General features: G+C 41.0%; 1 protein-coding gene across 1 annotated transcript in view; it reads right to left on the bottom strand.

Annotated features, from left to right (window-relative positions):
- Window positions 1-23,336, bottom strand: part of LOC134576879 (uncharacterized) — a 121,564-nt gene extending 98,228 nt beyond the window's left edge. The window contains exons 1-3 of the mRNA XM_063435562.1: window positions 21,900-23,336; window positions 16,719-16,809; window positions 16,148-16,434 (exon numbers count right to left, since the gene is read on the bottom strand). Of these exons, the coding sequence (XP_063291632.1) occupies window positions 16,148-16,434; window positions 16,719-16,809; window positions 21,900-23,336 (1,815 nt within the window). The remainder of the gene's footprint in view (window positions 1-16,147; window positions 16,435-16,718; window positions 16,810-21,899) is intronic.
- Between the last annotated feature and the right edge of the window lie 849 nt (window positions 23,337-24,185).

A 24,185-nucleotide genomic window follows, 5' to 3' on the forward strand; every position in this document is an offset into this window, starting at 1 on the left:
CGTTCCACAAAGTAATAGCAATCCGATCGGGAACAATCTGAACGTTTTGGTATATTTTTGTCTATGTAGTGTAAAAATTGTGGGAGGAGTTAGGGTGGCAAATTTGGCTATAATAATAATAATAATATATATGTGAGATAACAGTAAGTGGTCTTGCTATGCAAGAACACTTAATAACTAGAAAAGCTAAAATTTCTGGGGAAATTGTGTGAAGTGTTCTTGCCTCCACCAGTAGTCTATAACTGGAATGGGTGGAGTAACTGTTATTATTTATTTATATAGCACATTTAATTGCAACGTTGTTGCCCAAAGTGCTTCACAGTTACATTAAAACATACAGTTATAAAAACATTAGCAGGTGCAAAAGTCCCTGTCTATGACATCACGTGCTTCTACAGCCTTGTACAGGTCAGAGTATTTTTGCGGTTGCCATCTTCAAATGGTCATATTTTTAAAACTATAAATCCTACAGCGAAGAGCTTTATATTGTGAGAATCACAAGACCTATACCTACATTTTGATGTATAGTATGTCTCTGAGATATTAACAATGACGGCACAGTCGCAGTTTAGAAATTGCCCTTCAAATGTGAGCTTTGCAGAGTGTAGTTTCAATGAATGTCAATGGACGGCGTGAGTTGCAAACAAATGGTCATATTGTGAAAACTATCAGGACTATGGCTTAGCTGTGGACAGTTTTAGTGGCAGCAGGGATAGCTGAACATTTTGATATAAGATTTGTGTAGGTGGGCCTGAAAATGAGGGAGTAGTGGCAGTTTAGAAATCATGTCCTGATTTTTCAGCTTTTGCCAGCTCCCACTCTAGCTTTGCCATTCATTCCTATGGGACAAATTTCGCCACAAGAATGACGATATTCCGAGAACCATTCGGCGAAACGTTCCACAAAGTAATAGCAATCCGATCGGGAACAATCTGCACGTTTTGGTATATTTTTGTCTATGTAGTGTAAAAACTGTGGGAGGAGTTAGGGTGGCAAATTTGGCTATAATAATAATAATAATATATATGTGAGATAACAGTAAGTGGTCTTGCTATGCAAGAACACCTAATAACTAGAAAAGCTAAAATTTCTGGGGAAATTGTGTGAAGTGTTCTTGCCTCCACCAGTAGTCTATAACTGGAATGGGCGGAGTAACTGTTATTATTTATTTATATAGCACATTTAATTGCAACGTTGTTGCCCAAAGTGCTTCACAGTTACATTAAAACATACAGTTATAAAAACATTAGCAGGTGTAAAAGGCCCTGTCTATGACATCACTTGCTGCTGCAGCCTGGCACAGGTCAGAGTATTTTTGCGGTTGCCATCTTCAAACGGTTGTATTTTAAAAACTATAAATCCTACAGTGAAGAGCTTTATATTGTGAGAATCACAAGACCCAGACCTACATTTTGATGTATAGTATGTCTCTGAGATATTAACAATGAAGGCACAGTCGCAGTTTAGAAATTGCCCTTCAAATGTGTGCTTTGCAGAGTGGAGTTTCAATGAATGTCAATGGACGGCGTGAGTTGCAAACAAATGGTCATATTGCGAAAACTATCAGGACTATGGCTTAGCCGTGGACATTTTTAGTGGTAGCAGGGATAGCTGAATGTTTTGATATAAGATTTGTGTAGTTGGGCCTGAAAATGCGGGAGTGGTGGCAGTTTAGAAATCATGTCCTAATTTCTCAGCTTTTGCCAGGTCCCACTCTAGCTTTGCCATTCATTCCTATGGGACAAATTTCGCCACAAGAACGACGATATTCCGAGAACCATTCGCCGAAACGTTCCACAAAGTAATAGCAATCCAATCGGGAACAATCTGCACGTTTTGGTATATTTTTGTCTATGTAGTGTAAAAACTGTGGGAGGAGTTAGGGTGGCAAATTTGGCTATAATAAGAATAATAAGAACTAGAAAAGCTACAATTTCTGGCGAAATTGTGTGAAGTGTTCTTGCATCCACCAGTAGTCTACAACTGGAGTCGGCGGAGTAACTGTTGTCATTTATATAGCACATTTAATTGCAATGTTGTTGCACAGTTACATTAAACCATACATTTATAAAAACATTAGCAGGTGTAGAAAAGGCTTTCTCTATGACATCACTTGCTGCTGCAGCCTGGCACAAGTCAGAGTATTTTGGCGGTTGCCATCTTCAAACGGTCGTATTTTAAAAACTATAATTCCTACAGTGAAGAGCTTTATATTGTGAGAATAACAAGACCCAGACCTACATTTTGATGTATAGTATGTCTCTGAGATATTAACAATGAAGGCACAGTCGCAGTTTAGAAATTGCCCTTCAAATGTGAGCTTTGCAGAGTGGAGTTTCAATGAATGTCAATGGACTGCATGAGTTGCAAACAAATGGTCATATTGTGAAAACGATCAGGACTATGGCTTGGCTGTGGACAGTTTCAGTGGCAGCAGGGATAGCTGAACATTTTGATATAAGATTTGTGTAGGTGGGCCTGAAAATGAGGGAGTGGTGGCAGTTTAGAAATCCTGTCCTGATTTTTCAGCTTTTGCCAGCTCCCACTCTAGCTTTGCCATTCATTCCTATGGGACAAATTTCGCCACAAGAATGACGATATTCCGAGAACCATTCGGCGAAACGTTCCACAAAGTAATAGCAATCTGATCGGGAACAATCTGCACGTTTTGGTATAATTTTGTCTATGTAGTGTAAAAACTGTGGGAGGAGTTAGGGTGGCAAATTTGGCTATAATAATAATATATATGTGAGATAACAGTAAGTGGTCTTGCTATGCAAGAACACTTAATAACTAGAAAAGCTACAATTTCTGGGGAAATTGTGTGAAGTGTTCTTGCCTCCACCAGTAGTCTTTAACTGGAATGGGTGGAGTAACTGTTATTATTTATTTATATAGCACATTTAATTGCAACGTTGTTGCCCAAAGTGCTTCACAGTTACATTAAAACATACAGTTATAAAAACATTAGCAGGTGCAAAAGTCCCTGTCTATGACATCACGTGCTTCTACAGCCTTGTACAGGTCAGAGTATTTTTGTGGTTGCCATCTTCAAACGGTCATATTTTTAAAACTATTAATCCTACAGCAAAGAGCTTTATATTGTGAGAATCACAAGAGCCATACCTACATTTTGATGTATAGTATGTCTCTGAGATATTAACAATGACGGCACAGTCGCAGTTTAGAAATTGCCCTTCAAATGTGAGCTTTGCAGAGTGTAGTTTCAATGAATGTCAATGGACGGCGTGAGTTGCAAACAAATGGTCATATTGTGAAAACTATCAGGACTATGGCTTAGCTGTGGACAGTTTTAGTGGCAGCAGGGATAGCTGAACATTTTGATATAAGATTTGTGTAGGTGGGCCTGAAAATGAGGGAGTGGTGGCAGTTTAGAAATCATGTCCTGATTTTTCAGCTTTTGCCAGCTCCCACTCTAGCTTTGCCATTCATTCCTATGGGACAAATTTCGACACAAGAATTACGATATTCCGAGAACCATTCGGCGAAACGTTCCACAAAGTAACAGCAATCCGATCGGGAACAATCTGCACGTTTTGGTATATTTTTGTCTATGTAGTGTAAAAACTGTGGGAGGAGTTAGGGTGGCAAATTTGTCTATAATAATAATAATAATAACTAGAAAAGCTACAATTTCTGGGGAAATTTTGTGTTGTTCTTGCCTCCACCAGTAGTCTACAACTGGAGTGGGCGGAGTAACTGTTATTATTTATTTATATAGCACATTTAATTGCACCGTTGTTGCCCAAAGTGCTTCACAGTTACATTAAAACATACAGTTATAAAAACATTAGCAGGTGCAAAAGGCCCTGTCTATGACATCACTTGCTGCTGCAGCTTGGCACAGGTCAGAGTATTTTTGCGGTTGCCATCTTCAAACGGTCGTATTTTAGAAACTATAAATCCTACAGTGAAGAGCTTTATATTGTGAGAATCACAAGACACAGACCTTCATTTTGATGTATAGTATGTCTCTGAGATATTAACAATGAAGGCACAGTCGCAGTTTAGAAATTGCCCTTCAAATATGAGCTTTGCAGGGTGGAGTTTCAATGAATGTCAATGGACTGCGTGAGTTGCAAACAAATGGTCATATTGTGAAAACTATCAGGACTATCGCTTAGCTGTGGACATTTTTAGTGGCAGCAGGGATAGCTGAACGTTTTGATATAAGATTTGTGTAGGTGGGCCTGAAAATGAGGGAGTGGTGGCAGTTTAGAAATCATGTCCTGATTTTTCAGCTTTTGCCAGCTCCCACTCTAGCTTTGCCATTCATTCCTATGGGACAAATTTTGCCACAAGAATGACGATATTCCGAGAACCATTCGGCGAAACGTTCCACAAAGTAATAGCAATCCGATCGGGAACAATCTGCACGTTTTGGTATATTTTTGTCTATGTAGTGTAAAAACTGTGGGAGGAGTTAGGGTGGCAAATTTGGCTATAATAATAATAATAATAATAATATATATGTGAGATAACAGTAAGTGGTCTTGCTATGCAAGAACACTTAATAACTAGAAAAGCTACAATTTCTGGGGAAATTGTGTGAAGTGTTCTTGCCTCCACCAGTAGTCTATAACTGGAATGGGCGGAGTAACTGTTATTATTTATTTATATAGCACATTTAATTGCAACGTTGTTGCCCAAAGTGCTTCACAGTTACATTAAAACATACAGTTATAAAAACATTAGCAGGTGCAAAAGGCCCTGTCTATGACATCACTTGCTGCTGCAGCTTGGCACAGGTCAGAGTATTTTTGCGGTTGCCATCTTCAAACGGTCATATTTTTAAAACTATTAATCCTACAGCGAAGAGCTTTATATTGTGAGAATCACAAGACCCATACCTACATTTTGATGTATAGTATGTCTCTGAGATATTAACAATGAAGGCACAGTCGCAGTTTAGAAATTGCCCTTCAAATGTGAGCTTTGCAGAGTGTAGTTTCAATGAATGTCAATGGACGGCGTGAGTTGCAAACAAATGGTCATATTGTGAAATCTATAGGGAGTATAGAAAAGCTACAATTTCTGGGGAAATTGTGTGAAGTGTTCTTGCATCCACCAGTAGTCTACAACTGGAGTGGGCGGAGTAACTGTTATTATTTATTTATATAGCACATTTAATTGCACCGTTGTTGCCCAAAGTGCTTCACAGTTACATTAAAACATACAGTTATAAAAACATTAGCAGGTGCAAAAGGCCCTGTCTATGACATCACTTGCTGCTGCAGCTTGGCACAGGTCAGAGTATTTTTGCGGTTGCCATCTTCAAACAGTCGTATTTTAGAAACTATAAATCCTACAGTGAAGAGCTTTATATTGTGAGAATCACAAGACCCAGACCTACATTTTGATGTATAGTATGTCTCTGAGATATTAACAATGAAGGTACACTCGCAGTTTAGAAATTGCCCTTCAAATATGAGCTTTGCAGGGTGGAGTTTCAATGAATGTCAATGGACTGCGTGAGTTGCAAACAAATGGTCATATTGTGAAAACTATAAGGACTATCGCTTAGCTGTGGACATTTTTAGTGGCAGCAGGGATAGCTGAACGTTTTGATATAAGATTTGTGTAGGTGGACCTGAAAATGAGGGAGTGGTGGCAGTTTAGAAATCATGTCCTGATTTTTCAGCTTTTGCCAGCTCCCACTCTAGCTTTGCCATTCATTCCTATGGGACAAATTTTGCCACAAGAATGACGATATTCCGAGAACCATTCGGCGAAACGTTCCACAAAGTAATAGCAATCCGATCGGGAACAATCTGCACGTTTTGGTATATTTTTGTCTATGTAGTGTAAAAACTGTGGGAGGAGTTAGGGTGGCAAATTTGGCTATAATAATAATAATAATAATAATATATATGTGAGATAACAGTAAGTGGTCTTGCTATGCAAGAACACTTAATAATAATAATAACTAGAAAAGCTACAATTTTTGGGAAAACTGTGTGAAGTGTTCTTGCCTCCACCAGTAGTCTACAACTGGAGTGGGCGGAGTAACTGTTATTATTTATTTATATAGCACATTTAATTGCAACGTTGTTGCCCAAAGTGCTTCACAGTTACATTAAAACATACAGTTATAAAAACATTAGCAGGTGCAAAAGTCCCTGTCTATGACATCACGTGCTTCTACAGCCTTGTACAGGTCAGAGTATTTTTGTGGTTGCCATCTTCAAACGGTCATATTTTTAAAACTATTAATCCTACAGCAAAGAGCTTTATATTGTGAGAATCACAAGAGCCATACCTACATTTTGATGTATAGTATGTCTCTGAGATATTAACAATGACGGCACAGTCGCAGTTTAGAAATTGCCCTTCAAATGTGAGCTTTGCAGAGTGTAGTTTCAATGAATGTCAATGGACGGCGTGAGTTGCAAACAAATGGTCATATTGTGAAAACTATCAGGACTATGGCTTAGCTGTGGACAGTTTTAGTGGCAGCAGGGATAGCTGAACATTTTGATATAAGATTTGTGTAGGTGGGCCTGAAAATGAGGGAGTGGTGGCAGTTTAGAAATCATGTCCTGATTTTTCAGCTTTTGCCAGCTCCCACTCTAGCTTTGCCATTCATTCCTATGGGACAAATTTCGACACAAGAATTACGATATTCCGAGAACCATTCGGCGAAACGTTCCACAAAGTAACAGCAATCCGATCGGGAACAATCTGCACGTTTTGGTATATTTTTGTCTATGTAGTGTAAAAACTGTGGGAGGAGTTAGGGTGGCAAATTTGTCTATAATAATAATAATAATAACTAGAAAAGCTACAATTTCTGGGGAAATTTTGTGTTGTTCTTGCCTCCACCAGTAGTCTACAACTGGAGTGGGCGGAGTAACTGTTATTATTTATTTATATAGCACATTTAATTGCACCGTTGTTGCCCAAAGTGCTTCACAGTTACATTAAAACATACAGTTATAAAAACATTAGCAGGTGCAAAAGGCCCTGTCTATGACATCACTTGCTGCTGCAGCTTGGCACAGGTCAGAGTATTTTTGCGGTTGCCATCTTCAAACGGTCGTATTTTAGAAACTATAAATCCTACAGTGAAGAGCTTTATATTGTGAGAATCACAAGACACAGACCTTCATTTTGATGTATAGTATGTCTCTGAGATATTAACAATGAAGGCACAGTCGCAGTTTAGAAATTGCCCTTCAAATATGAGCTTTGCAGGGTGGAGTTTCAATGAATGTCAATGGACTGCGTGAGTTGCAAACAAATGGTCATATTGTGAAAACTATCAGGACTATCGCTTAGCTGTGGACATTTTTAGTGGCAGCAGGGATAGCTGAACGTTTTGATATAAGATTTGTGTAGGTGGGCCTGAAAATGAGGGAGTGGTGGCAGTTTAGAAATCATGTCCTGATTTTTCAGCTTTTGCCAGCTCCCACTCTAGCTTTGCCATTCATTCCTATGGGACAAATTTTGCCACAAGAATGACGATATTCCGAGAACCATTCGGCGAAACGTTCCACAAAGTAATAGCAATCCGATCGGGAACAATCTGCACGTTTTGGTATATTTTTGTCTATGTAGTGTAAAAACTGTGGGAGGAGTTAGGGTGGCAAATTTGGCTATAATAATAATAATAATAATAATATATATGTGAGATAACAGTAAGTGGTCTTGCTATGCAAGAACACTTAATAACTAGAAAAGCTACAATTTCTGGGGAAATTGTGTGAAGTGTTCTTGCCTCCACCAGTAGTCTATAACTGGAATGGGCGGAGTAACTGTTATTATTTATTTATATAGCACATTTAATTGCAACGTTGTTGCCCAAAGTGCTTCACAGTTACATTAAAACATACAGTTATAAAAACATTAGCAGGTGCAAAAGGCCCTGTCTATGACATCACTTGCTGCTGCAGCTTGGCACAGGTCAGAGTATTTTTGCGGTTGCCATCTTCAAACGGTCATATTTTTAAAACTATTAATCCTACAGCGAAGAGCTTTATATTGTGAGAATCACAAGACCCATACCTACATTTTGATGTATAGTATGTCTCTGAGATATTAACAATGAAGGCACAGTCGCAGTTTAGAAATTGCCCTTCAAATGTGAGCTTTGCAGAGTGTAGTTTCAATGAATGTCAATGGACGGCGTGAGTTGCAAACAAATGGTCATATTGTGAAATCTATAGGGAGTATAGAAAAGCTACAATTTCTGGGGAAATTGTGTGAAGTGTTCTTGCATCCACCAGTAGTCTACAACTGGAGTGGGCGGAGTAACTGTTATTATTTATTTATATAGCACATTTAATTGCACCGTTGTTGCCCAAAGTGCTTCACAGTTACATTAAAACATACAGTTATAAAAACATTAGCAGGTGCAAAAGGCCCTGTCTATGACATCACTTGCTGCTGCAGCTTGGCACAGGTCAGAGTATTTTTGCGGTTGCCATCTTCAAACGGTCGTATTTTAGAAACTATAAATCCTACAGTGAAGAGCTTTATATTGTGAGAATCACAAGACCCAGACCTACATTTTGATGTATAGTATGTCTCTGAGATATTAACAATGAAGGTACACTCGCAGTTTAGAAATTGCCCTTCAAATATGAGCTTTGCAGGGTGGAGTTTCAATGAATGTCAATGGACTGCGTGAGTTGCAAACAAATGGTCATATTGTGAAAACTATAAGGACTATCGCTTAGCTGTGGACATTTTTAGTGGCAGCAGGGATAGCTGAACGTTTTGATATAAGATTTGTGTAGGTGGGCCTGAAAATGAGGGAGTGGTGGCAGTTTAGAAATCATGTCCTGATTTTTCAGCTTTTGCCAGCTCCCACTCTAGCTTTGCCATTCATTCCTATGGGACAAATTTTGCCACAAGAATGACGATATTCCGAGAACCATTCGGCGAAACGTTCCACAAAGTAATAGCAATCCGATCGGGAACAATCTGCACGTTTTGGTATATTTTTGTCTATGTAGTGTAAAAACTGTGGGAGGAGTTAGGGTGGCAAATTTGGCTATAATAAGAATAATAAGAACTAGAAAAGGTACAATTTCTGGGGAAATTGTGAAGTGTTCTTGCCTCCACCAGTAGTCTACAACTGGAGTGGGCGGAGTAACTGTTATTATTTATTTATATAGCACATTTAATTGCAATGTTGTTGCCCAAAGTGCTTCACAGTTACATTAAAACATACAGTTATAAAAACATTAGCAGGTGTAAAAGGCCCTGTCTATGACATCACTTGCTGCTGCAGCCTGGCACAGGTCAGAGTATTTTTGCGGTTGCCATCTTCAAACGGTCGTATTTTAAAAACTATAAATCCTACAGTGAAGAGCTTTATATTGTGAGAATCACAAGACCCAGACCTACATTTTGATGTATAGTATGTATCTGAGATATTAACAATGAAGGCACAGTCGCAGTTTAGAAATTGCCCTTCAAATGTGAGCTTTGCAGAGTGGAGTTTCAATGAATGTCAATGGACTGCGTGAGTTGCAAACAAATGGTCATATTGTGAAAACTATCAGGACTATGGCTTAGCTGTGGGCATTTTTAGTGGAAGCAGGGATAGCTGAACATGTTGATATAAGATTTGTGTAGGTGGGCCTGAAAATGAGGGAGTGGTGGCAGTTTAGAAATCATGTCCTGATTTTTCAGCTTTTGCCAGCTCCCACTCTAGCTTTGCCATTCATTCCTATAGAACAAATTTCGCCTCAAGAACGACGATATTCCGAGAACCATTCGGCGAAACGTTCCACAAAGTAATTGCAATCCGATTGGGAACAATCTGCACGTTTTGGTATATTTTTGTCTATGTAGTGTAAAAACTGTGGGAGGAGTTAGGGTGGCACATTTGGCTATAATAATAATAATAATAACTAGAAAAGCTACAATTTCTGGGGAAATTGTGTGAAGTGTTCTTGCCTCCACCAGTAGTCTACAACTGGAGTGGGCGGAGTAACTGTTATTATTTATTCATATAGCACATTTAATTACAACGTTGTTGCCAAAAGTGCTTCACAGTTACATTAAAACATACAGTTATACAAACCATTAGCAGGTGCAAAAGGCCCTGTCTATGACATCACTTGCTGCTGCAGCCTTGCACAGGTCAGAGTATTATTGCGGTTGCCATCTTCAAACGGTCGTATTTTAAAAACTATGAATCCTACAGTGAAGAGCTTTATATTGTGAGAATCACAAGACCCAGACCTACATTTTGATGTATAGAATGTCTCTGAGATATTAACAACGAAGGCACAGTCGCAGTTTAGAAATTGCCCTTCAAATGTGAGCTTTGCAGAGTGGAGTTTCAATGAATGTCAATGGACTGCGTGAGTTGCAAACAAATGGTCATATTGTGAAAACTATAAGGACTATGGCTCAGCTGTGGACATTTTTAGTGGCAGCAGGGATAGCTGAACGTTTTGATATAAGATTTGTGTAGGTGGGCCTGAAAATGAGGGCGTGGTGGCAGTTTAGAAATCATGTCCTGATTTTTCAGCTTTTGCCAGCTCCCACTCTAGCTTTGCCATTCATTCCTATGGGACAAATTTCGCCACAAGAACGACGATATTCCGTGAACCATTCGGCGAAACGTTCCACAAAGTAATAGCAATCCGATCGGGAACAATCTGCACGTTGTGGTAAATTTTCGTCTATGTAGTTTAAAAACTGTGGGAGGAGTTAGGGTGCCAAATTTGGCTATAATAATTATAATAATAACTAGAAAAGCTACAATTTCTGGGGAAATTGTGTGAAGTGTTCTTGCATCCACCAGTAGTCTACAACTGGAGTGGGCGGAGTAACTGTTATCATTTATAGAGCACATTTAATTGCAACGTTGTTGCCCAAAGTGCTTCACAGTTACATTAAAACATACAGTTATAAAAACATTAGCAGGTGCAAAAGTCCCTGTCTATGACATCACGTGCTGCTGCAGCCTTGCACAGGTCAGAGTATTTTTGCGGTTGCCATCTTCAAACAGTCGTATTTTAAAAACTATAAATCCTACAGTGAAGAGCTTTATATTGTGAGAATCACAAGACCCAGACCTACATTTTGATGTATAGAATTTCTCTAAGATATAAACAATGAAGGCACAGTCGCAGTTTAGAAATTGCCCTTCAAATGTGAGCTTTGCAGAGTGTAGTTTCAATGAATGTCAATGGAAGGCGTGAGTTGCAAACAAATGGTCATATTGTGAAAACTATAAGGACTATGGCTTAGCTGTGGGCATTTTTAGTGGCAGCAGGGATAGCTGAACGTTTTGATATAAGATTTGTGTAGGTGGGCCTGAAAATGAGGGCGTGGTGGCAGTTTAGAAATCATGTCCTGATTTTTCAGCTTTTGCCAGCTCCCACTCTAGCTTTGCCATTCATTCCTATGGGACAAATTTCGCCACAAGAACGACGTTATTCCGTGAACCATTCGGCGAAACGTTCCACAAAGTAATAGCAATCCGATCGGGAACAATCTGCACGTTTTGGTAAATTTTCGTCTATGTAGTTTAAAAACTGTGGGAGGAGTTAGGGTGCCAAATTTGGCTATAATAATTATAATAATAACTAGAAAAGCTACAATTTCTGGGGAAATTGTGTGAAGTGTTCTTGCATCCACCAGTAGTCTACAACTGGAGTGGGCGGAGTAACTGTTATCATTTATAGAGCACATTTAATTGCAACGTTGTTGCCCAAAGTGCTTCACAGTTACATTAAAACATACAGTTATAAAAACATTAGCAGGTGCAAAAGTCCCTGTCTATGACATCACGTGCTGCTGCAGCCTTGCACAGGTCAGAGTATTTTTGCGGTTGCCATCTTCAAACAGTCGTATTTTAAAAACTATAAATCCTACAGTGAAGAGCTTTATATTGTGAGAATCACAAGACCCAGACCTACATTTTGATGTATAGAATTTCTCTAAGATATAAACAATGAAGGCACAGTCGCAGTTTAGAAATTGCCCTTCAAATGTGAGCTTTGCAGAGTGTAGTTTCAATGAATGTCAATGGAAGGCGTGAGTTGCAAACAAATGGTCATATAGTGAAAACTATCAGGACTATGGCTTAGCCGTGGACATTTCTAGTGGCAGCAGGGATAGCTGAACGTTTTGATATAAGATTTGTGTAGGTGGGCCTGAAAATGAGGGAGTGGTGGCAGTTTCGAAATCATGTCCTGATTTTTCAGCTTTTGCCAGCTCCAACTCTAGCTTTGCCATTCATTCCTATGGGACAAATTTCGCCACAAGAACGACGATATTCCGAAAACCATTCGCCAAAACGTTCCACAAAGTAATAGCAATCCGATCGGGAACAATCTGCACGTTTTGGTATATATTTTTGTCTATGTAGTGTAAAAACTGTGGGAGGAGTTAGGGTGGCAAATTTGGCTATAATAAGAATAAGAATAACTAGAAAAGCTACAATTTCTAGTGAAATTGTGTGAAGTGTTCTTGCCTCCACCAGTAGTCTACAACTGGAGTGGGCGGAGTAACTGTTATCATTTATATAGCACATTTAATTGCAATGTTATTGCCCAAAGTGCTTCACAGTTACATTAAAACATACAGTTATAAAAACATAAGCAGGTGCAAAAGGCCTTGTCTATGACATCACTTGCTGCTGCAGCCTTGCACAGGTTAGAGTATTTTTGCGGTTGCCATCTTCAAACGGTCGTATTTTAAAAACTATAAATCCTACAGTGAAGAGCTTTATATTGTGAGAATCACAAGACCCAGACCTACATTTGGATGTATAGTATGTCTCTGAGATATTAACAATGAAGGCACAGTCACAGTTTAGAAATTGCCCTTCAAATGTGAGCTTTGCAGAGTGGAGTTTCAATGAATGTCAATGGACGGCGTGAATTGCAAACAAATGGTCATATTGTGAAATCTATAGGGAGTATAGAAAAGCTACAATTTCTGGGGAAATTGTGTGAAGTGTTCTTGCCACCACCAGTAGTCTACAACTGGAGTGGGCGGAGTAACTGTTATCATTTATATAGCACATTTAATTGCAATGTTGTTGCACAGTTACATTAACCCCTTAAGGACCGGACTTTTTTTGCGATGTTGTACATTTGCGACCAGGCATCTTTTTACACTTTTGTGGTGTTTGTGTTTAGCTGTAATTTTCTGCTCTCTCATTTACTGCTCCCATACAAATTATATATTGTTTTTTTCAGGACAAAAGGGGCTTTCTTTACATACCATTATTTATATAATCTCATTTAATTTAATTTTAAAAAAATCAAAAAATATGATGAAAAATTGAAAAAAATACACGTTTTTTGACTTTTATGTGAAAAATCTTTTACTCATCTACAAAAGCGAATGAAAAAAACTGCTAAATAGATTCAAAATTTTGTCCTAAGTTTAAAAATACCTAGTGTTTACATGCTTTTTGCTATTTTTTTTGCATGTTATAGGGCTATAAGTACAAGTAGGATATTGCGGTTTCAAAACATACATTTTTAAAATGTATCAATAGTGACATTGTAACACTATTATCTGTCATAAATCACTAAATAACACCCCACATGTACATATTTTTTTAAAAGTAGACAACCCAGGGTATTCAATATGGGATATGTCCAGACTTTTTTAGTAGCCACTTAGTCGCAAACACTGGCCAAAGTTAGCGTTCATATTTGTTTGTGTGTGAAAAAAGTAAAAAACTAAATTGAACGCTAATTTTGGCCAGTGTTTGTTGTTGTATAATCCTTCTCTCACCACCAATACTTCCAATTGGTATCCTTTTGAGAGAAATCCACTCTGCGTTGTGTTTTAATAGTGAATGTAATATCCCCGTGTCACCTCTTCCAAGAACTAACATATATCTTTATCCCCTTGTCCAGATAAATATATGACTAGCACTACTAAGGTATTCTACCCGATATTACAAATAAACAGCCAACACCATAGTTCTTACCAGAGAGAAATCTTTACTTAGAATCTGCCCAGTTAAATATTACAGAAAAAGAATGTTACAGAGTTATAGTATTACAGAGTTACAATACATTCATAACACTCACACATTCCATCTATCTAATAATATCTGCTACATTGTGTATAATAATATCTACTGTATTGTGTATGTGCTGTGAGATGTTATGTGCAGCATGTGTGTCTTACCAAACCCAATCTCATGTGTTGTCAGTATCTTCTATTTTTAAAGGAATTGGTTCCCATGTTGTAAATAGCAAACTCCTCAGCTCAATTGATATGTAAAAGTGATTTACTTTCCCAAGGCCCAAAGTGTTGTCTATCCTGTTATTTTATTTAAGTGTTAACTTTCCCAGCCATCCCTTTTCCTCTAACCTAAGGTGTGATTTCCTAGATAGAGACTCCTTTGAAGACTAGTTGATATGTAAATGTGATCGGTGCCTTTCAGGTGCTGTATCTTTCCAACTATCTAAACAGAAACTCCCTTTGAAGATAATTCCTGACCTCCCATACACACAGACTTAATCAAGCACATATTAAACAGATATATATATAATATTTTCCCCAACACTCCCCCACTTGAATAAGATCTAATAAGGAGATTATTCACATACAACCCCGCCACCCACTCTGATTTCTGTATATTAAAAAAAATCAAGGCAAGACATGAACTCACACATATATTTTATACCCCTAAAATGGATGTGAGCTCTAATTTTTCCTGCTTTGTATGTATTTTTTTTTATTTTTTTTAGTTCTTTCCTCCAACACCAATATAAAATGAATAGAGAGCAGATTAAAACAAATTGTAGACAAACAAATACTACAGAAGCAGTTCATAATCCTGGGTGTGTGTAAGTATTGTAGGGTATGCTCCACCAGGGCTCTTGAAAACTATTTGTTAAATCATTAAGGCTAGCTACATTTTCCTTCACCAGCTCTTGCAATTGCACAACCCTTCGATTATTTATTTTAAATAATGTATCCAAATCTACATTAAGTGGTGGGATTTTCTTAAAAAGTGAGGGAGCCATTTTATTCCAATTTCCTAGATCTCCCTGTACCACGTCCATAGATCTTTGTGTGAGTTGGATATTGGCTCTTATGACCTCCTTGCCCACTTTCATGGAGACATAGGTAAGATTAACACACCATGCTGGTTGGGGTACCCTACATTGTATAGTTTGCTGCCACAGAACTGAAGATACTCCCAGTGCGCAGATCGTGGGACCCTGTCCGTGCACCACTCTTTTCCAACCATTTATGGGTTTGTGAAGGTGAACAGGGCAGCTCCCTGAGTTTTCCACCATGCACCCATCTGCCTGGACTAGTGGTTCAAGTACACTGGAACAAAGCCAAGCATTACCACGTCTGTCACAGCAACTGGGGTTGATAACTTTCCAGAACTGGTCCAGAACTTCTTTTATTACTAAGCGAGTTTGTGGAAGGAATTGTTTTAAAACATTAGTGTGATTAGCCACTTCCAACTCACCAAACAGTCATCTTATAAACAGGTACAGGCTGTTCTGTCCAAACTGGAATGTCAATTATTAATGGAATTACCCTTTTTCCTAATTTGCACTTATTGCACCAACTCTGCAGACCTTTAATTTTAAAAAGGACTATATTCTGACAATCTATGCCATATTCCCTAACCAGATCAAAGACTAGGGTAGAATTGATTATTCTGGGCCATTCCCCTCGTTTTATTTCTTGGAGGCCTAAATTTAGATGTTCGTCTAGTAAATTTCCAACTATACCACATACCATAGCTTTAGATACATTATTGTTATTAATTGATTCTCTGAGAGCATTCACTGATATATTAATCCACTGCAAATCTGCAGCAACTGTGTGAATGTTCTGTATTGTGACATCAGTTTCAGCTAGAGTGTTAACATCCACTTGTCCCTCTTTTAAGCATAATTTGCTGCCACCCATTAACATAATTTTGTTCTCGTGAGTTAAGACCCTCTATGTCTGCCCTATTCCAAATTGATGTTCCCAAACTGAGTCCTGAGATTATATCAGTACCCAGATCCCTTTTTTCTCTCTCTCTAAACTTGAGCCCTTGTGTTGCATCCCAGAATAGATTAATATGTGCTTGAAATACATTTTTAAACCATTCTTTCATCATCTCTGGGCAACTCTCTGGTATATTAAATAATGAAAAATTTAACAATAATGGTAATGTTACATAAGATACATCAGTATACGCAACAGTTTGTGTTGGTTGTAAGAAAAGTCCATGCTCTGGCCACTGGGTGGTAGTTGGACAGTCCTGAGAATTTATCATTCTTATGTTAATTGCTGGGTCAACTGTATTACGTAATCCAGTCTGATGGGGGCTGCATGTTACAACACCATCCTGGGAAAATGTAAAATTTCTCTCCAGCAGCATCTTTATCCTCACGTCCTTTGTGGCATTGGCACAAAATATACTGGTACTCTTATGTAAATCACTTCCTCCTGGATATTTCCAACCTGCAAATTCAGAGGAAAAGTTAGTTTTAGGCATTGAAATATTACATTGTACCACTATCCACCCCCCTATAGGCCCAACGACTGTAAGATTGTCTTTACATGTAACATCAGGTGATTGTTCCTTTACTTTTAATCTTACTTTGATATTCTCTGAATTTTCCAAATTCCTTTTCTCCCTATGATAACCCTCTACTGGAGTACTCTGATGTACCATTTTATTATTATTTTTCATCATGACATTCCCTTTTCCTAAGCTATACAGTATATACATAAAAAAACGATACACATAACCACCACATCACGACTGCTGTTTTCTTGCACTTCATATTCCTTATGTGGGCTGCTCTTCCAGGGATCCACTCCATCTCCTATTATCTGGAAAAGAGAACTAAGAGACTATGTTAACATTTACATTAACTTGGCACATCATTTTTTCCTCTAAAGGCTTTTATTTGACATGCATGTGACGAAGTACCCTTCGCCACTTTGTCCTGGAGAGGCCGGCTTGCCTGCCTCCTCCCCTGCGACTATGGTCCTGGACTATATTGCACTGTAAACCCTGTATTCAGGCATATGGACTTGTATTAGACTGTCTTTTACCTTTTATCTATGCTGTAGGTTTGGACTGCTAATATAACCTAACAGCCAGGGGATTTAGGCGAATATATTGCATGAGAATACCATTACTGGAGAATACAGCCGTTCGTATGATTTCATGCGAATTCTTTGTGCTCTGAATAGGTGGCCGCCATTTCGGGACTTTTACACGTGTTCGCGGCCATCTTGCGTGCGAACAGCGGTGTTTGCCTGTGAACGCATGGAACTGAAATCGGAAGCGCAAACAGGCGAATACCGCTAAGACCTCCAGACATCCAGAACTACGTACGGAAACTACCGAACGACCGGCCGTTCGGTAGTTATACTTAACTTAGTATGGGGATTCTAGCGACCACAAAGATGCGAATGGATGGCAAGAATTTCGTCTATTTTACCGTGCGAACGGAGACCGACCGCAAGGCCAAAACTCATGGAACTATTTTCGGCTAGTTGGTCTGTGCGGTCGGTCAAAACTTTGGAGCTCTGTATCTCCCGAACCATCCATCCGAATGGGCTGATTTTTGGACAGACTGTTCCCCTGAACAAGGGCTATTTGAGGATACCAGATTTAAAGCTGTACCCCCTGTTTTTGGGGTACATCCAGAACTTGGGTAAAATAATGTATGTTTTAATTGGGTTATGTGTTTATCTGAGGGGAGGAGACGTGGGGGTGTTACCATGCATGTGATTGGTCAATTTCATCCTCCCCCTGGGAGTGTCCTGTATGTACCTGATCCTAATAAAAAGCAGGCTGGGTGTTCCAGTCCTCAGACCTCTTCTGACCCTCAATACGTAGCCGTGTCTCGTTATTGGAGGGAACTGCTATATCACACTGGGGATTGCTATGCTCTGCATATTCCCCTGAGCTCTTAATCACTTAGCTCTTTTAAGAGCCTGTTCCGGATACGCTCTCCTGGAGGAGAGGTCTTCACCACACGGTCCTGGAGGACAGAAGCCGATCCAGGGTGGAAGGAAGACGGTGCGGCTCCAGTTAAGCTACGGCGGTTGTGGAGCCTGCGGTGGTTGTGGTGTCGTCTGCAGTGCTTGGAGTCCTCTGAGAGCGCTAGGAGCATCCATCAACGGAGGGTACTCGGTCGGGGTACACGGAGCTCCGTTACAGTGGTGGCAGCGGTGGGATGGCGTCCTAGTGCGAGGAGAAGCAGCTCAGAGACACTGGTAACGTTTGGAGTTACAATTGAGGGCAACGCTAGCCATTGGGCAGCGCCCCTGGCGACAACAGGATGGAATCAGCTGGTTTGCGGACAGCGTTCCATGATGAGGAGGAGAAGGAGGCCGCAGATTACAGGGATGCAGCCAGAAGGGAACTCTGGTATGATGCCCTGGAAGATGCCCAGTGGCGGCGAGGTGAGAGGCTCCCCAGTGATGAGCAGCGGCTACAGAAGCGTGTGGCAATGCGAATATGTCTACTGGGGGAGCAGCCCCTGGATGAGTGGGTGGCAATACTAGAGACCCTGGTATGGCGAGAGATCGGGCTAGACAACGCATACCAGGCCCTCTGGTGGCATACCATTCGACTTACTCCCTGGACGGCCGAGCACGACCTACCGGAGGGGGATGATTATGATGGTCCTGGTCTACTTATGGATGCCATGGAGGAGGATCTTGATTTCGGCAGCACGGAGGAGTCTAGGTTTTGGGACATCTACGACTACCGGATGGGCATGTATGTCTGGGCTGACGAACGCGAGGTGAGAAAAGACATGACCCACCTGGCAACAAGGGAGTGGGAGCTGGAGCAGGACTACATACACCTACTCAGCTTCGTGCAGCCCCAACCTACCCGACAAGCAGAACCAGACCTCCCTGACTGGTCCGGCGATGCCCTCCAGATGGCAGGTAGAGATGGGACCGAGGTCTCTCTACCGGCCCTACAGGGATGCTGGGCAACCAACCCAGATCTCCAGCGGCAGTGGGAGTTACAGGGGGACGAAGGTGCCGTCCTTCCCCCCCAGCAGCAGTGTGTCCTACAGAGAGCAGAGACAGTTGGTCCCTCTCTACAGCAACAGGACAATGGTAAGGGAGTGGAGACAGGCGGTCTCCCTCCCCAGCGGCAGTGTGTACCCCAGGGGGCCGAAGGTGCCGTCCTTCCCCCCCAACAGCAGTGTGTCCTACAGAGAGCAGAGACAGTTGGTCCCTCTCTACAGCAACAGGACAATGGTAAGGGAGTGGAGACAGGCGGTCTCCCTCTCCAGCGGCAGCCTGTGTTTCCGGGAAAGGAGCACAGCACCCCCTCTTCCCAGCGGCAGCCTCCCCTAACAAGGGGAGACACTAATCCTCCAGACGGCGCAGATGGGACCGTGGTCTCTGTGCCTGACCTACAGGGATGCTGGACAGCCTTTCCAGATCCCCAACTACCCTCACCGGGACACCCAGAGGAGGGGGTAAGTACAAATTCCCCTCCCCAGCTAACTCCTAGCGTGGCACCAGGGTTAACGGAGGCGATGCTAACCCCTCCTGACGTCCATGTTCCCTTAACTACTGAGCCAGATTATGGTCTCAGTACCCCAGCGGAAGAGCTGGCAGCTGGACAGAGCGCAGTCGGCCTCTACCCTACCTTTGTCCCTGGTCCAGAGCCTGATGTCCTGCAGGCTACCCCAGCGGGAGAGCTGGCAGCTGGACAGAGCGCAGTCGGCCTCTGCCCTACCTTTGTCCCTGGTCCAGAGCCTGATGTCCTGCAGGCTACCCCAGCAGAAGAGCTGGCCTCTGGGCAGAGTGCAGTTGGCCTCTGCCCTTCAAGTACCCTCGGCATGTGGCCTCATTACCACAGCCAAATACCCAGGTGCAGTAACTGTGTGTTGTGGGTGGGCTGTTCCTGTACTTTGATGTTGTGGGGGGGCTACTCGGACATCTGTTTATTGTGGGTTGGTGGATCGACTAACGGAGGCACTGACCGACAGAAGGTCAGGTGCCTGGTTAGTCTTCCCCCCAAAGGGGAGATGTGTGACGAAGTACCCTTCGCCACTTTGTCCTGGAGAGGCCGGCTTGCCTGCCTCCTCCCCTGCGACTATGGTCCTGGACTATATTGCACTGTAAACCCTGTATTCAGGCATATGGACTTGTATTAGACTGTCTTTTACCTTTTATCTATGCTGTAGGTTTGGACTGCTAATATAACCTAACAGCCAGGGGATTTAGGCGAATATATTGCATGAGAATACCATTACTGGAGAATACAGCCGTTCGTATGATTTCATGCGAATTCTTTGTGCTCTGAATAGGTGGCCGCCATTTCGGGACTTTTACACGTGTTCGCGGCCATCTTGCGTGCGAACAGCGGTGTTTGCCTGTGAACGCATGGAACTGAAATCGGAAGCGCAAACAGGCGAATACCGCTAAGACCTCCAGACATCCAGAACTACGTACGGAAACTACCGAACGACCGGCCGTTCGGTAGTTATACTTAACTTAGTATGGGGATTCTAGCGACCACAAAGATGCGAATGGATGGCAAGAATTTCGTCTATTTTACCGTGCGAACGGAGACCGACCGCAAGGCCAAAACTCATGGAACTATTTTCGGCTAGTTGGTCTGTGCGGTCGGTCAAAACTTTGGAGCTCTGTATCTCCCGAACCATCCATCCGAATGGGCTGATTTTTGGACAGACTGTTCCCCTGAACAAGGGCTATTTGAGGATACCAGATTTAAAGCTGTACCCCCTGTTTTTGGGGTACATCCAGAACTTGGGTAAAATAATGTATGTTTTAATTGGGTTATGTGTTTATCTGAGGGGAGGAGACGTGGGGGTGTTACCATGCATGTGATTGGTCAATTTCATCCTCCCCCTGGGAGTGTCCTGTATGTACCTGATCCTAATAAAAAGCAGGCTGGGTGTTCCAGTCCTCAGACCTCTTCTGACCCTCAATACGTAGCCGTGTCTCGTTATTGGAGGGAACTGCTATATCACACTGGGGATTGCTATGCTCTGCATATTCCCCTGAGCTCTTAATCACTTAGCTCTTTTAAGAGCCTGTTCCGGATACGCTCTCCTGGAGGAGAGGTCTTCACCACACGGTCCTGGAGGACAGAAGCCGATCCAGGGTGGAAGGAAGACGGTGCGGCTCCAGTTAAGCTACGGCGGTTGTGGAGCCTGCGGTGGTTGTGGTGTCGTCTGCAGTGCTTGGAGTCCTCTGAGAGCGATAGGAGCATCCATCAACGGAGGGTACTCGGTCGGGGTACACGGAGCTCCGTTACAATGCATGTGTCCATCTAAAGTTCTCATCTCCCACATCTAACAAATACACATAAGGGCCAATTTTGTCAAGCACAATATATGGACCTTTCCATTTTGGTTTTGGAAATGGATGGTAGGGGGAAAAAATTTGCAACATTACTCTGTTTCCAATCTGAAGCTCGGTTATATCCTCTTTTAAAAAAAACAACGACAAACCATCAAAGATGTTTGTCAGCATGCAAGAAAACTGACAACGATCTGTTGCCATACAAAGATAAAAATAAAAAATCAGCTTAAGGCTATTAAAGGCTATTAGAAAAACAAAAATACACACAGATGTAGAGAAAAACCAAAAAATGATGGGAGTTATTAATTGCTGGGGACCCTCAATTGATCAGTCTTTCCCTCCTCTCTGATCTGTTCCCTAAGTGCTTTTACTTCTGCCTCCAATCTCTCAGTCTGTCTCTTCAGGCCCCAGTATTCGCTATTCCCTTCTTTATTCCTCCAATTATCCCAATTTCGTCTATTGGGCTGCTCATCCCATCTATGGTTCCTTCTCCAAGTATTCTCTCTGTTGTTTCTTCGGTTTTCTCTCCAACTGGGATTTTCCCAGTTATTATCTCTCCATTTTAGCCTCTCCCAGTTATTATTATTATTCCAATTATTGTTGATTACCTGAGGCTCCTCCCATCTATTTCTCCAATTGTCTCCCATTACATTGCTCCCTTCAGCACTATCCCTATTCCTATGGTCCCTCTGTGGATCTCTCCGTCTTTTGTCACTACCAGATTCATTCTCACCTCTAAAATTTCCCATATGCTGAAATCTATTTCCCCTGATTGGTTTCTGAGGATACATGGTAGACCTGTCTCTCCTCTCTACTCTGAAAATCCTGGCAGCATCTACAGCAAAACTCTCATTTTTAACCTTTCTTCGCCACAAATTATCAGCTCTTAACAGTAAATCACACATTTCTGATGGGTTTGGGGTTACAGATAATATCTCATCCTTAATATCTTCCTCTAATGCATCCAAAAACATTGATCTATGCACCATCCCTCCCTGTTCAAAACCAGGATTAGTGACACCAAACTGTTCCATCACTGTGGAGATTCTAGCTGACAATTCATACGGAGACTCTTGTTTCAGCTGTTTAATTTTTCCAGACAATGACACATTTGATGTAACTCCATAAAGTGCTCTCAAGATCTCTTTCAACATATCCCTAGTTCTACGCTGCTGACCACATGTCTGTACAATCCTGACCCACAATCCATTTCCAACAACTCTCTGCAGCACTCTCTCCATATCACTAGTTGTCAAACTATACATCTCTTTCACTCTTTGAATTCCACAAAACCATTGCAAAAAGTGATTGATATCCTGCTGAGGGACCTGCCCTATTTCTCTAACTATGGCATCCATTTCTTGTGGCTTTAACTGCTTAGTAACCAGCTGAATCTCTCCAGAATTATCAGGATTCAACACTGTGGTTGTTGTAGTTGGAGCAGCAGGGAGATTTGTCACTGACTTTTGTTTCAAATCCTCCCATGGAAAAAGAGGTTTGTATCCTGTATCTCCAATCCCTGGGTTAGCAATAGACCCTGGAATTTCAGATACAGGAGACCTACTCGAAGGTGCCATGCTTTCTGCCATTTTATTAAAAGCCATATTAGTAGCATGTCTGCATTCATCCAAATCTTTTTGCATCTCCAAAATTTTCTCATTCAGCCTCTCATTGTCCACTGTAAGCTCCTCACACATTTTGGCCTTTTCAATCAAAGCTTCACCAGTTGTAACTGCATGCACTCTTAGATCTACAATCTTATTATTCAATTTCTCAGATTTCATGTTAATTGCTGAGTTAAGCTCTGCAATTTCATCCTCCTTTATTTTTACAATTCCCTCTAATTTTAAACAACATGATAGTAATGCTTGCATAATACACCCTTTTCTTTTTTTATCAGAAACATTTTTCTCAAATAACACTCCTCCTAAAAACTCCTGCATCTTTTCCCATGACTGTTTACAGTCCTGAGAGATTTCATAAGGACCACCATGTCTCTTAATATAATTCATAAGCCATTGTTTAACATTTTCTGAACAAGTCATTTTTGCATCTACCTTTTTACATGCTATATTCAAAATATATATACTGCAACAATATAATAAATAGCAAATATACTCACCAAACTTTATGCAGACACTGGAAGCCTCTTCTGGCTGACAGTCACAGAACCAAATACGTTGATGTTAAAACTTGGATCCTAGGCAGATTCTGAAGAAAAATCTTCCGGCCACGGTCACGGCACCAATTATGTTGTATAATCCTTCTCTCACCACCAATACTTCCAATTGGTATCCTTTTGAGAGAAATCCACTCTGCGTTGTGTTTTAATAGTGAATGTAATATCCCCGTGTCACCTCTTCCAAGAACTAACATATATCTTTATCCCCTTGTCCAGATAAATATATGACTAGCACTACTAAGGTATTCTACCCGATATTACAAATAAACAGCCAACACCATAGTTCTTACCAGAGAGAAATCTTTACTTAGAATCTGCCCAGTTAAATATTACAGAAAAAGAATGTTACAGAGTTATAGTATTACAGAGTTACAATACATTCATAACACTCACACATTCCATCTATCTAATAATATCTGCTACATTGTGTATAATAATATCTACTGTATTGTGTATGTGCTGTGAGATGTTATGTGCAGCATGTGTGTCTTACCAAACCCAATCTCATGTGTTGTCAGTATCTTCTATTTTTAAAGGAATTGGTTCCCATGTTGTAAATAGCAAACTCCTCAGCTCAATTGATATGTAAAAGTGATTTACTTTCCCAAGGCCCAAAGTGTTGTCTATCCTGTTATTTTATTTAAGTGTTAACTTTCCCAGCCATCCCTTTTCCTCTAACCTAAGGTGTGATTTCCTAGATAGAGACTCCTTT

The sequence above is a fragment of the Pelobates fuscus genome, chromosome 11 (assembly GCF_036172605.1).
Source record: "Pelobates fuscus isolate aPelFus1 chromosome 11, aPelFus1.pri, whole genome shotgun sequence".
Lineage (NCBI taxonomy): Eukaryota > Metazoa > Chordata > Amphibia > Anura > Pelobatidae > Pelobates > Pelobates fuscus.